Below are 13,368 nucleotides of genomic sequence, written 5' to 3'. Positions count from 1 at the left end.
CGTCATTACCTCCCCTGTAACTGTATCGTATGCCCTTAATTAACTTTTATAAACTGTGACTTGGATGAAGAGTTGTTTCAAAGGCACTCATACCACATCTTCTTATATCTATATAATCGTCGATCAAGAAAAAGTTGATGAAAATGAATGTACGTGCAAACCACAGAGTACACTAGTATAACCCACCATATCGTAAAAAAGACTCAGCTACAACACCAATCAGAACAGTTTGTGACTTTATTTTTAATATACCAATTAACCAAGCCTGAATGACTACCTAAGAACAATTAACTGCGGACATTATTTTTCACAAGTTGAGAAACATGAGGATGACAGAGATGCCACAAGATTGTTTGGTTCGGGAATCCGAACGACCCTACAAGTCAACTCTCGACAAACCATTTAAAGGTAGTTCTATTTGGTACCACTTACTCTTCCTTCATTTAACATGCCTTAATTTTGAAACTTTTTAACCTGAATCATAGTTTTTACACATATTTAATACAACGGTTTGTACGTCGACAACATTTTATCTAGTTTTCCAGACTAACTATCGTGTTGCCGTAAATCGACAACTTTCTGTATACTAGTATGGGGGATTTAATCTGAGATCTTGTTAATCAGATAGTCCGAAGTTGTGTCAAATAGCCACTAAAGAAGGTTGTATAGACAACGACACCCCAGTAAATATTGTAGGGATGAGGTGGAACAATGCAACTGATACTATATATCATTTCAGGACTGTGTAACATTTGATTAACAAGCATGTTTCACTAAACGTGACATCTTGCAACAATCTTCAACATTATCGCACCGCAGGTAAATTATCAAGTTGTGATTGGTTTAACGTCGTCACATGGAGACCCCCTATGAGACCGTATGGGGTTAGTAAATTTCATACAGTTGGAAAGCAAGTCCTTCGATACGGCCGTTGTCGTCAAGCTCTATCAGCAACAATAGCAGGGGGACGTAATTTGAGGGCGCTGCAGTTTACTTTCAGAAAAATATTCCGGGAAAATAAAGATTTAGGAAAACTAATATTTACTAACTTTATGTTTTGTCTTGAACCTGAAAAAAATGTGTATTTCTTGTCAAATATATGATAATGCTTCTTTAATAATTCAATTGTCAATTTTCTTTGAAAAAAGAATCAAAATTGACTCCCAACTAACCATGTAACAAAACAGACATTTTCAACCTTCTGATCTGGAGTAATTTCTGCTAATTTGACGTTTGCGTATCCAAGCTTCACTTAATAACTTTAACTTGATATTAAAGTCCCGAAACTTATCTTTCAAATTTCCGAAAATTCAACCCATCATTTTACCGTTATGATTTATTATTAGTGTCGCCACCGAAGTGACGTCATCTTCCGTTTCACCTAGCGTAAGAGGCCATTATCTGTGTAGACTACAAACAAATTATATACGATTTGTGTAGGCTAATTTGACCTCAAATCACTCAGCAATTCACATGATTAACATCACTCAATATATAATATTGATTTTTTTCCTTTTTTGGCTTAAATTGGAAGTAAATACTGTAATTATGCCAGGTATATCGTCACACTGCCCGTCTGTACATCCAGAGAAAGCACCTGGCCCTTGTTGTATTAACAAATTACCTTCCTCTACATACATTCACCTCCAACAAAAAAAAGAAAACCTTACCAGAGTTCTGTTCATTTGTATGTAATCTGTACAACATTACAGAGAAGGACTGCATTTGCAAAAGATGCGAATTAAAAATGAAAAGAAAATTTCAACAACAACAAATGATTCCAGAAGATGGTCCACCTGCCAAAGTTAAACGCAAGTTAAATACAAGTTCAGTTTCATATGATTTACCATGTTTTTTGCCCTTTTGTACTTACAGGAATAGCAGCATACACAACACAAAAATCAAAACCTTTGAAACTAATTTATTCTATAAAATTTTCAACATAGATTTAGATACATCTACAGACAGTAATTTCAGCATTTCATTATGTCATCAACACTATTGTAAATGGATAAAAAAAGACAGCAGGTTTCAGGATATTTGCATTGCATGTGATAAAACTATTACTGGCAGACAGGTTTATATTTCAGATACACAATTCAATATTCTCACTTCTTTGGATGAATTTGATGAAACATCTAAAAACTCCACAAAACCAGTCATGTGTATGTATTGTTATAACAAATTTAATCAAGTATCACAAAGAGGCCATGTGACAAATTCTATAGACAATGAACTTCATAATCTAAGTCAGTTTGAACATGACATTAGTAATGAAAGTTATGCTGATATGTTGTGTTTAAAAAAAAAATGTTTCATGTTCACAATGAGTTTAAAGTAGATAAACCTGTAATGCTATCAACTTTTTATTCCACCTATTTGTTACATTTAGACCAATTAGGTATCAAAAACAAAAATATCTTTATTCACAACACACGCTGGTTATTTAACATGTTAAAACTGAGTTTTGGCAACACAATGTCTGAATATACTTCAGAAAAAACTAGAAAATCTGGAAGAATGTTTATAAAACAGGTATGGATATGACAAAGTGTGCTTATAATGCTATTCTGACAAATGGTAAAAAAAAGTAACCAAAACACTGAATGTGAATCCAAATTGGATCACAATAAAAATTTAAATATTGAAAACATAGTGTCAGACTTAAAACAGAGTGTTTCTGATTACACCTCTTTAAAACAAACCAATATTCAACAAGACATAGCAAAGTTTGACTTTGTGACAGAAATTAAAAAAATTGACCCTGTCCTGTGGAATTTTGTATACATGTATTTTATAACAGCAACAGCAGCAGAGGAAAAAGACATGCCTATCGATTTACTTCAAATAAAAACTCATTTCATACCACATCCAGAAGAGAACATTTTTTTCAGGTCTAGACTTCTACAAAGGTTATTTATTTTAAGTTCTATATTTCATACTCAAAACAATGCATGCACCCAACCACTACATATGCTTATAACTGACACTGCAGACAAATTCTCAAACTCTTCTACAGACTTCCTTGCAATTTTATCTAGATTTGGTATTTGTGTCTCAAAAGATACACATAAACGTTTTTTTTATCTGATGTAGTCGAGCAAAACAATACTACAGAATCAACTCCTTTCAAATCATTTGCTATTGGATCTTATGACAACATTGATAAAAACCAAGTTCATTCTTCAGTTAAAGCTGGTAAATCAAATTCTGGGTTTCATGGCACATCTGTTCAGAGTGTAGAGCCCCTACCTGAAACTCTACTACATTCTGTTACAAATTCATCATCTGAAAATTCTATATTGGAAACCACTGACCCACTTACAACATTGCTTAATAGTTCTTCCACCAGTGAAATGTCCACTTCTTCCAGGGAAATTCTCACTTTATCCAGTGAAATTCTTACATCAAGTGAATTTTTCACTTCTTCTAATGTAATTCCCACTTCATCAAGTGTCATTTCAACTTCAAACACAGAAATTTCTACAAAATGTATCCAACAAGGTGAAAATACAAATTCAATTTCTTCAAGCTGTGACAGTTCACCAGTTAAAAATGATATATTAGACACAATTCCAAATCTTGACAATTCTCACTACAAAAAGTATTCAGAAACATCACATATCAGGTAAAGTAAGAGAAACATGTCTTCAGAACTATTAAAGAACTTATATGAACCATTTGACCATATAGGAAAACCATCAATCCTTAAACAAAATATTTACTCTGACTTAACTTTTGATAACTTTATAATGTCAGAAGATGAAAAAAAGTCTTGGGAATCATTCCAAAATGACATGCTGACTTTCAACTGTATGAACCAATTCAAAACAGCATTAACTATAGATGACAAGTTGTCTAAACATGGTATTAAATACTTTCTCTCTCTATCAAATGAAAGTGTTTCTCCTGAAAAGTCCAAAACATATTTTGTTGCAGTGCTAGATGAGAAGTCTGATGACAAAGATACAGTGTTAAAAGTTTTAAATTTATTACATTCAAAAATGCAAGTGGGAAAACATGTTGAACATGTAGTATTAGTTGGCGATGGAAAATCCTATGACACACTAATGAAAATAAAATTTGAGCATGGAGATGCATTAAAGTGGCTTTTGATTTATCCTGGTGACTGGCATTTATTGAAAAATGTCCAACCTGTATTAATGAAGATATATTATGAGGCAGGTCTAAAAGATATAGCTAACCTTCTTCATGCTGGTTCCAGATTAAAATGTTTGACAGAATGTACAAGATTTACTCTGGTTCATAATTTCTTGTTGCAGGCTTGGGAGGCTCTTTCTAGACATCAACTTAAGATGTACCAAGAAGGTCATAATGATTTCCTATCTCTTTTTTCAAACATCAATGCTTCCTTCAATGAAAATGAGTTCTTAGATGAGGCTTCCTTTTTTTCCTTATTACAAACATTTACATCACATCTTAATTCAGATTCTGATTTCAAACTCTGGCGTTCCAAAAAGAGAGAAAACGATGAAACTTTCAGATTTTGGGACAATCTAATTAAAAACCGATCTCTCATCGCTCCTGTTTCTGATATGTCGCGTGGGAGATCTAACGAAACCCGCTTTGAGGTCACATGTGAGTGACCTCGTAGGTGTGTCTTTTTCGACCAATGAAATTGAGTCTTACACGATCTTGGAAGTTTAACGTTAGGCAAAGGGATGTAACTCATTTTATTTACGACGAAATCGTCAGTCAAAATAATTCATAAACTTTTTTGATTGGCTTATTAATAGGTCGTCAACTTATTTGCATATCTTTATAAATTCATAACTTTTAGTTCACTCACATGTGACCTCAAAGCCGGTTTCGTTAGATCTCCCACGCGACATATCAGAAACAGGAGCGATGAGAGATCGGTTTTTAATTAGATTGATTTTGGGACAACTTTATACACACTGATTTCCTTTCCTACTTTGCTCTGTATATTTACATTAGATCGAGGAACTGGAACCTAAGAATGGCGTCCTTGAAAATGATATGTCCTCTCTTTCATGCTTTTGACAGACCTCTATATCTTAAACTTGTACCTTATCATTTAGCAGACTTGTTGACCTTTCCCCAACCTATTTTAGATTTCTTCTCATTAGGGGCATTTGCAGTGTCCATCACTGGCACTGATTTAAACTGTGAAGCACATGAAATGCAAATTAATTTGCCAGCCAAACAAGCCCTGAATTCAACCACAAAACAGTCATTAGCTTCTACATGCTTATCATTACCTTTCAGAGCAAAAGTCTTACAAAATTAAAAAAAACAGCTTAAAATTAAGCATCAAAATTCAACCATTGGGGAAATTTCTATCAGACAAAATGATGAGAAAAACATCCAGGAATACATGAAAAGTCTAGACACATCGTATTTATTTACAAATGAAACCAATACAAAATTACACCAGATATTTACCGGAGAAATATGTGCACCAAACATTTCATCAGACATGCTCAACTACAGAAAATATGGAGAGGAGGATTTTAAAAGTTTTATCAATTGTGTAGTTCTTAAAAATAAAAAAGTTCCTAGAAAAAGAAGAAATCTAAAAATATTTTCTACAATCATTACAAAAAACAACCAACAACAAAAAAAGGAACTACAAGACAATAAAACTGTTATTCACTGTTTAAGAAAGCAATTGGCTTATTCAAAAACATTAGAAAAGCCTGTGGAAGAATTGCATCAATTAAATAAACTGCCTCGAGCTATATGTACTGCTGATGAACTACCAATTAAAGGTGAAAAATCTGGTGTTGTAAACCTCTTCAAATCTCTATACTCTTCTTCATACACAGACAGCCTTTCCTTTACAAATTCTAATACAACTGGTATTATTTTGGAGGGAATGTTCATCATCAATTCTCGTCCACTTGGTTATCATGTTTTTTTCTTCAATATGCCAGTTTCTTATTCGACAGATGGGTGCTCAATTTCTATACACGGTACAATGCTTCTGAAATACATGTTCTTTTTTATGATCCTGTAAGAAATGGTCCTAGCCCAAAAAATGTGGAACGTGCACGCAGAGATCTAGGTCACCAGCATCATATTGAAATTTCACTCAATATCTATTTCTGATTCAACCCCTCTTCCTTCTGACTGGCAAAAGTTTCTTTTCAACAGACAAAACTAAAGAAAGCTTATACAGTATCTTTCAGTTAAATTTTTAGAACTTTCAAAGACACATGATTTTGTTTTTGTAACAGCAGGGGGTTTTGAAGGTAACAACAAGGACAAGGCCATCTGTGTTCTAGAAGGAGAAATATTTGAATATTCAAAGGCTAATGGCAATCATGAAGAAAGTGACAGCAGAGTATGGTTGCATGCCTCCGCATCTCCTTGTTTGAATATTTTGATTTATAGTCCTGATACTGATGTTTGTTTTGTTGGTTTACCACTGATTATGTCTGCAGATTCTCTTAAAAATAAAACTATTTTCATTCAACTAAAGGACAGCAAATTCGAAAAAAAATTCCTGGACATGAACGCATTAAGCTGTGAGATAGCCACTGATCTCTTGTTACAAAATATTCAACACCTTCATAAATGCTTACAAACTCTTTTCATTCTATCTGGCTGTGACTATCTCTCTTTCTTCAGAGGATTTACTAAAAGAATAATTTTTGACAACTTTAGGAAACACTGCCATTTTGTAACAGGTACAGAATTTCTGAAAATACTCCCAATGGTCTTTTGGCCTTTTACAGACTCATTGGTACACTATACTTCTTGAAACACAGAACAGCATTTCCTGAAAACATTTCTTCACCAAAAAACCTTTTCATTCTTCTAAAATCTAATGAAAAAGACAGCTTTCAAACTCATTTAGATTTCCTCGACAAGATCAGAGAAAAAATCTGGGATCGCATCATCAATGAAGATGAGATGATGCCTACAGCTGAAGCATTAAAATTTCACTGGATGCGTGGTTGCTGGGTATCCGACATGTGGGACAAAGCCCTACATTCATCTGTCACACTTCTTTATCCTATGCACTATGGATGGGAAATGAAACCAGATTATGGCTTGTCAATAATATGGGATACTCCAGAAAATTATTCTAGAGTTGAACATACAGTCCTTTTTCTAACAAAAGGATGCAATTGTAAAACAGGCTGTGTAAACAACAGATGTTTATGCAGGCGGAAAGGCAATGTTTGTGGTCCTGGTTGTTCTTGCACTCTTTGCAAGAATACTTCAGCTTCTACATCTTCACAAAGTTTGCCTGTACAAGTGTCGTTTGATACTCAATGTCTTCCACAATCTTCTGATATTCAATTTCTTCTCAATCTTCTGATATTCAATTTCTTCCTCAATCTCCTGATATTCAATTTCTTCCTCAATCTCCTGATATTCAATTCCTCCGGAATCTCCTGATATCACAAATAGTACTGGTTATTTAAACTACACAAACAGTGGAGACCATCATACCTGGTGACCCCCTATGAGACCGTATGGGGTTAGTAAATTTCATAGGGGGTTCATGACGCGTTAATGGTGACGTCATCTATTAATGTTGTTGTGTTTCGTTGTTTATTTTTTCAACAAAACGCAGCAGAAAAAGTCTAGCCTGCGATAAATTCGTTATACGGTTAACTACTGACCCCTACAGATCCATAGAGGGTTAGTAAAATCCACAGGGGAATCACCCCCTATGAATTTTACTAACCCTCTATGGATCCGTAGGGGGTCAGTAGCGAACAATATAACTTATAATATCATTTTTTCGGCTTGGGATACTAAGTCCGCTAACAGTCTGTGCTGCTAAAATTTGACGAATACACTGTGGAAGAAAAACTTTCAAGTGTACCAATTCTTATCAGAAGAGTTAAAGTAGTCTGCGATTTCCGACTTGATGGATGCACGCCAAAGAGCATATGGCGCATATGCATATATCGTTAATGGAAATTTGACCAAATCAACTTTTCTTCACTAGAATATCAGTACTTATGGAACTAAGTGGAATTGTTTCTAAAGCCCTGGTTTGTTGGATTTTGGGAACATATGATTGGTCTCGAAAGTCTTTAAAAAGTGCTAGGGAGAACTTGCAAATACTTAGAAACTGTAAAGACAGTTATTTCTAAAATGGAGGCTACCTAAAACAATATACCGTTGACCTACATATCTTCAGATTCTATATACCCAGATCCGTTAACCCCGTGTCATCTTCTGAATGGTCGAATGAATATTTGTCTACCGTACCCTCTAACTTATTGTAAAACTTGAGAACATTGTGAACCGCTAAATAATGCAAGTTAAATAAATGTTTGAAAATTCAGCATGAAATAATTGGTTACTTTCAAAAAAGATGTACAAACGAACATTTAACTTTATTACGGGAATATCATAGAACATTAGGTCACAACAATCAGACAATTCAAGTGGGATATGAAGTTCAAATTCATGATGAGTCACCGATAATTATGTGAAAATTAGCTGTCGGTGATAAATTAATACATGGAAACGATAAATAGTCAGAACCGATAATCTACGACAAAAACATGGATTTACTAATCCCCTGATTGAAAAATTATATCCAATCGAAGTTTCCGCTGAATATTTATCAACGAAGATGCTACCAAATTCCGCCGATCAAAGAAAGAGGCCAAATTAAAGATTCTACAATGGACATTATAATTTGTGATTGAGACTGTTCAGTAGATTTTTTCCTTCATATGAACTTTAAAGAAGTTATTCGTTTCATTAAATACATGGACTTTAAAGTGAATATTTGATTTCTTTTTTTTGACTTCCCAGTGGCCGGAGTATAACGATTTAGCCGCAAGACAGAGACACTAACTTATGTTGTTAATATTGCAATCACACTAGACCACGATCGTACTGCGATCTGTGAAAAAAGTGCAAATTGTGACTATCGTAGTGCTATCGTGCAGATCGAAGTTAGGTTTTAGTACGGTCGTGGTGAGGTCTTTATAGTCGTGATGAGCGTGGTTTTAAAACTTTAAAAAAAATGTTAAAACAATCGCAGTGTGGTCAGGGTAAAAACGTAGCGAGAGCGCAATAAGGTTGTGGTAAGATCGCAAATGTCACTGTACCATCGTCGCGACAGCGCGATACTAATCTAGGAAACTGCGCTACGATCTCAAAGCAACGTTACTTTGACCTCTCTACGGCCGTCACGTTCTTGCTGCGACCCGACCACGCTTCTACTACGACAATACCACGTTTATACCTCGCTCTTTAAGACCATAATACGATTGTAGCACGCCTATGCCGTCATCATAAAGCTCTTCTTACGACCTGTCTACGTTCATACTACGACCATCATGCGCATTATCATTGTCATATAAAATATATAAAAGCTCTCCAAGTTTTGTTTGTCTGTATGTGAATTGTATTTTTTTGGCAATGGCTATATATATACAAGGGAGATTTCCGGTCAAGTTTTGAGACTTTTTACGTAATGTATTTATATTTTTTTAAACCATATTGTTTGCCATTGAGTTACCTTTAAGAATCATTTTACAGATTTTGACCGGATTGTATGCTTTTTCGTGAAATTTTGTTTTAAGGTTCAAAAAGTGATTGCCAGAGTCACGCTTAGCAAGGGTTTTAAGTCAACTTCTCGGTAAAAACGTTTATCTGAATATTTTTTTTTTATATTCTATCTGATAGACTATTACATAGGCTATTCAACCGTGTACAATATTAATCCATCTTAAGCAGACACAGAGATATAAATTAGAATATACCAATATTTTACTTCCGCGTTTTAGATCATCCTCTTACTTGGCTTTCCCGCATCACCGGAATTAACATCTATTGAACATATATGGGACCAACCGGATAAACGTGTACGCCATCGTCAACCCCGCCTCACATATTGGTTCAGTTCCGACAAATGTTGCAACAGGAATACTAAACACCAATAAATAAAGGCAACAGTAGTATACCGATGTTCAAAACTCATAAATCGATAGAAAAAAAACCAAATCCGGGTCACAAACCAAACCCGAGGGAAACGCATTAAATATCAAAGAATGACGACACAACATTAAAATGTAACACACACAGACACGAACTAAGCATTAGACAAAATCCGATGAGAATAACAAATATAGCATCAAAACTTCATATATGAATTTGGAATAGAAAACATTGATAACAGCCGAGGAGATGTATAGCAGTCTAAGCAGCGAGAGGTGTCATACACGGTACTAACTTTAATAGCTCCGGAAGAAACTCTTGGGATAAATCAACTTTTACTCATAAATCTCGAATGAATTGACTATCATATTCTCAATCCAACACGTTTTGAGTGAATATCTTTACTAGTTATTGTAATATTTCCTTCATGTGAGTATATATAATCGAGCTGTTTTTTTAAATGTCAGAATGGACAATCCTCAGCCTCGAAACAATGGAAAGAAACTGGTACTTATATACATTTTGTTTTACTTTCCTATGTCAGCAAACTCTCCATACGTAGGACATTTTTATAAGACCTATATATAACATAGTCAGCATACTGCTTGCATCAAGTGGCGTTAATTCCAACAAGAATATTTAACATACACTCATACAAAACCTAAGTTTATAAGTTAATGATATTATAATAAAAATGATAAGTTTAACCAAAATCTGGAGAATTACTTTGATAACTATGCCACTATAATAAACATTCAATATAATATTTATTTCGCATGGACGTGATTACAAATACATTTCTTGTGGGTTTTGTTTTGGGAAAGAATATATTAACAATGATGAAACTTGTGGTATGTACCCTTCTGAAGATAGATTTACGATCATCTTATCAAATAATGATACATATTATTCATAGTGACCGGGGATCTTAGCACGGTAGTTTAAAGTAAATGAAATATTTGCAAATGTCATACTTTATTGCTTGTATGTGTCAATAGACTGCGTTCACATACATGAAGTTTTGATTTATTGTCTAATTTTACCAAAAATCAACTTGCCTTTAATATTTATGTGATTTTATCTAACTGATTAACAGCATGACAAAGTATTTTGAATTGAGACTTGTTTGTTGCATCTTACACCCAGTCCATAGTTGTGTTAAAGTTTGAAATAGTGAAATCGTTTTTGAATCCTAACATGATTGAATTGAGACTACATTTTCGAATTCATTATCACTACAAAGATAATTTTATTCAACAAACTGATCATAATTCCATCCGTTGTGTACGTACAAGTCATCCTCGGAAAATGAAAATGCAGGTCATGAACTCCATTATAATTTCATTGTATTTGTTGATTATTTTAAAAAAACAGAATTATAATATCAAGCAATAATTATTATGTCCTCTAATCGTTATTTGACACTTGTTTTTTGTTAATAGTTTATAAACCCAAACTAGTATTAAAAACATCAGGTTTAGATAAGGTGCCCTGTATAGACAATAGGAAGAGTAAGAATGAGGAGAGCTTACTCGTGTTAACATTTTTTGCATGATTTGTGAAGTCATTTTTGAGTGATAACAAACATAAATAGTTAAAAACAGTTTCCCTTGTAATTCAGTATTTTTGTTTGTACTTTTTTCATTAAAAATGATTTCATAAGGATCTTATTATTGCGATACATATAACTATGAAAAGCAACAATATGTTAATTAAAAACCAATTGAAGGTCTTTCCACCAGTTAATATCTATTTTGATATTAAAATATAAAAAATCAGTCTGAAATGTCAGTTCACATGGCTTTATGATGTATAGATATAAATTTAAAGCAAAGGTCAAAATCTAGAACGTCAAATTAACCTATGACCTTGACCTCAATTTCAAGGTCACAAACTGAGGATTTCAAATCAAAAGACCCTAGTCCCTTATATGTATGGTTAATAAGTTATATCACTTTAAACATAATTTAAGATATGATAGGGGCTAAAACTCCCATTCATTGTTTACGCACCCTTTCAACTAAAATTATTTAATCACTTGTCGCAACTAACAATTTATACAAAATAATTTGTCGATATCTTATAAGGTTAATGAAAATGCGTGAAAATAAGACAAATTCAAAAATTAGAAAATGACCTTGACCTTTGACCTTGACCTAATTTTCATTAAATAAAAAGATCCTAGGTCTCTATCACTTATGGTGTTCCAGTTTAAAATACATTTTAAAATTTCAAATACAAAAAGGGAAATAACTCTCATATGGAGCGTTCATATTGCTTCGGTCGAAATTGGACAAATCATGCGAAGAATATAACGAGCAATTTTATAAAATAAATTTGTCGTAATTTTTTACGGTTGCGAAGGAGTTGTGGACACAAGAAAAACAGTGTTTGGGGACATAACTCCTACAAAGAAAAGTATTCGGTTACGCAGGGTAAATTTCAAAAGCGCATAAACTGTTCGATATCATATACCAAATATGTAAGCGACATATTGCGAAACAAATGTTTATCGCAAGAACAAAATTTGGCGGAAGAAAAAAAAAAAAAATAATCAGAAGAAAAACAATAGGTCTTTCCACAGAAAAGTGGAAAGACCTAATTACCTTAAATTATTATACATTTTGTAAGCCAAATAATATCTGATTATAACCGTCTAAGACACAATTGACCTAATTTGACTGTTATTTGTATATATATGTCGTTTGTCGTATATCTTTTCAATTTTTTCCCATCATTGTCTTTTGTATATGTGCACGTGTCTTTGAAAATTCCTGATAAATTTGATACAGAAAACGTTTCGTGCACATACAACAGTTTTTAATAGATTTTTATGAACATGACTGTTTCATACAAATATTTCTTAAAGAAGCAAAAAATGAAAATATAATAACAAATATTCGGATGTTGACCAACACAATACCGAATTACGAAAAAAACACTATTCAAACCAATAAACTTTATCATCCAGTTTTAATATTTATGTGCATTGCTGAATATAGTTTTTTAATATGTTTTGTATTTGTAATAAATAATGGTTTTTTTTTTATTAACTCCCTTAAAATGCACGGTTAGATCTCCAAAATATACATATTTTTGCAATTGTCCTAAACATAAGTTTTATAAATTTCTTCTTTATAAAAAATAAATATCTTAATGTTTTCCCTTTTCATTTCTGTAACAACCTCCACTTCTTTTCTTTAAGTACTTTCATAGCTGTTAAACAATACAAGAACATCAATAGTTTTTCAGTTACCCAAATATTTGTAAACAATCAGGCAAAGTTGATCTAAAACGGATTTGGATATTCTTTAAGACCCTTTAGATAGTACAGGTCTTAACGTGTTAGTATCCGAGGGTATAACCTTCTCAATAACTTTGGTACTGGTATGAACATGCAAATATTGTGTTATTATTGTTGTTACAAAATTTTGAAAATAAATTAGAATTAAGGAATATATCTTC

General features: G+C 33.2%; 1 protein-coding gene across 1 annotated transcript; it reads left to right on the top strand.

Moving 5' to 3' along the window:
- Positions 1-323: 323 nt before the first annotated feature.
- On the top strand, positions 324-3,632 carry LOC139492628 (uncharacterized). The gene is made up of 3 exons (XM_071280780.1): positions 324-408; positions 2,091-2,270; positions 3,097-3,632. The coding sequence occupies exons 1-3, from the start codon at positions 324-326 to the stop codon at positions 3,630-3,632; spliced, it is 801 nt and encodes a 266-aa protein (XP_071136881.1).
- The last annotated feature ends 9,736 nt before the right edge of the window (positions 3,633-13,368 follow it).

Source organism: Mytilus edulis, chromosome 10 (genome assembly GCF_963676685.1).
Source record: "Mytilus edulis chromosome 10, xbMytEdul2.2, whole genome shotgun sequence".
NCBI lineage: Eukaryota > Metazoa > Mollusca > Bivalvia > Mytilida > Mytilidae > Mytilus > Mytilus edulis.
This window is presented reverse-complemented; position numbering and strand designations above follow the sequence as displayed.

What these genes read in the sequence shown, in the direction of transcription:
- LOC139492628 (XM_071280780.1), top strand. Translation starts at nt 324, where the DNA reads ATGAGGATGACAGAGATGCCACAAGATTGTTTGGTTCGGGAATCCGAA. An exon ending in TCTCGACAAACCATTTAAAG is followed by an intron (nt 409 to 2,090) that starts GTAGTTCTATTT and finishes TTTATATTTCAG; the next exon opens with ATACACAATTCAATATTCTC. An exon ending in TCAGTTTGAACATGACATTA is followed by an intron (nt 2,271 to 3,096) that starts GTAATGAAAGTT and finishes TATCTGATGTAG; the next exon opens with TCGAGCAAAACAATACTACA.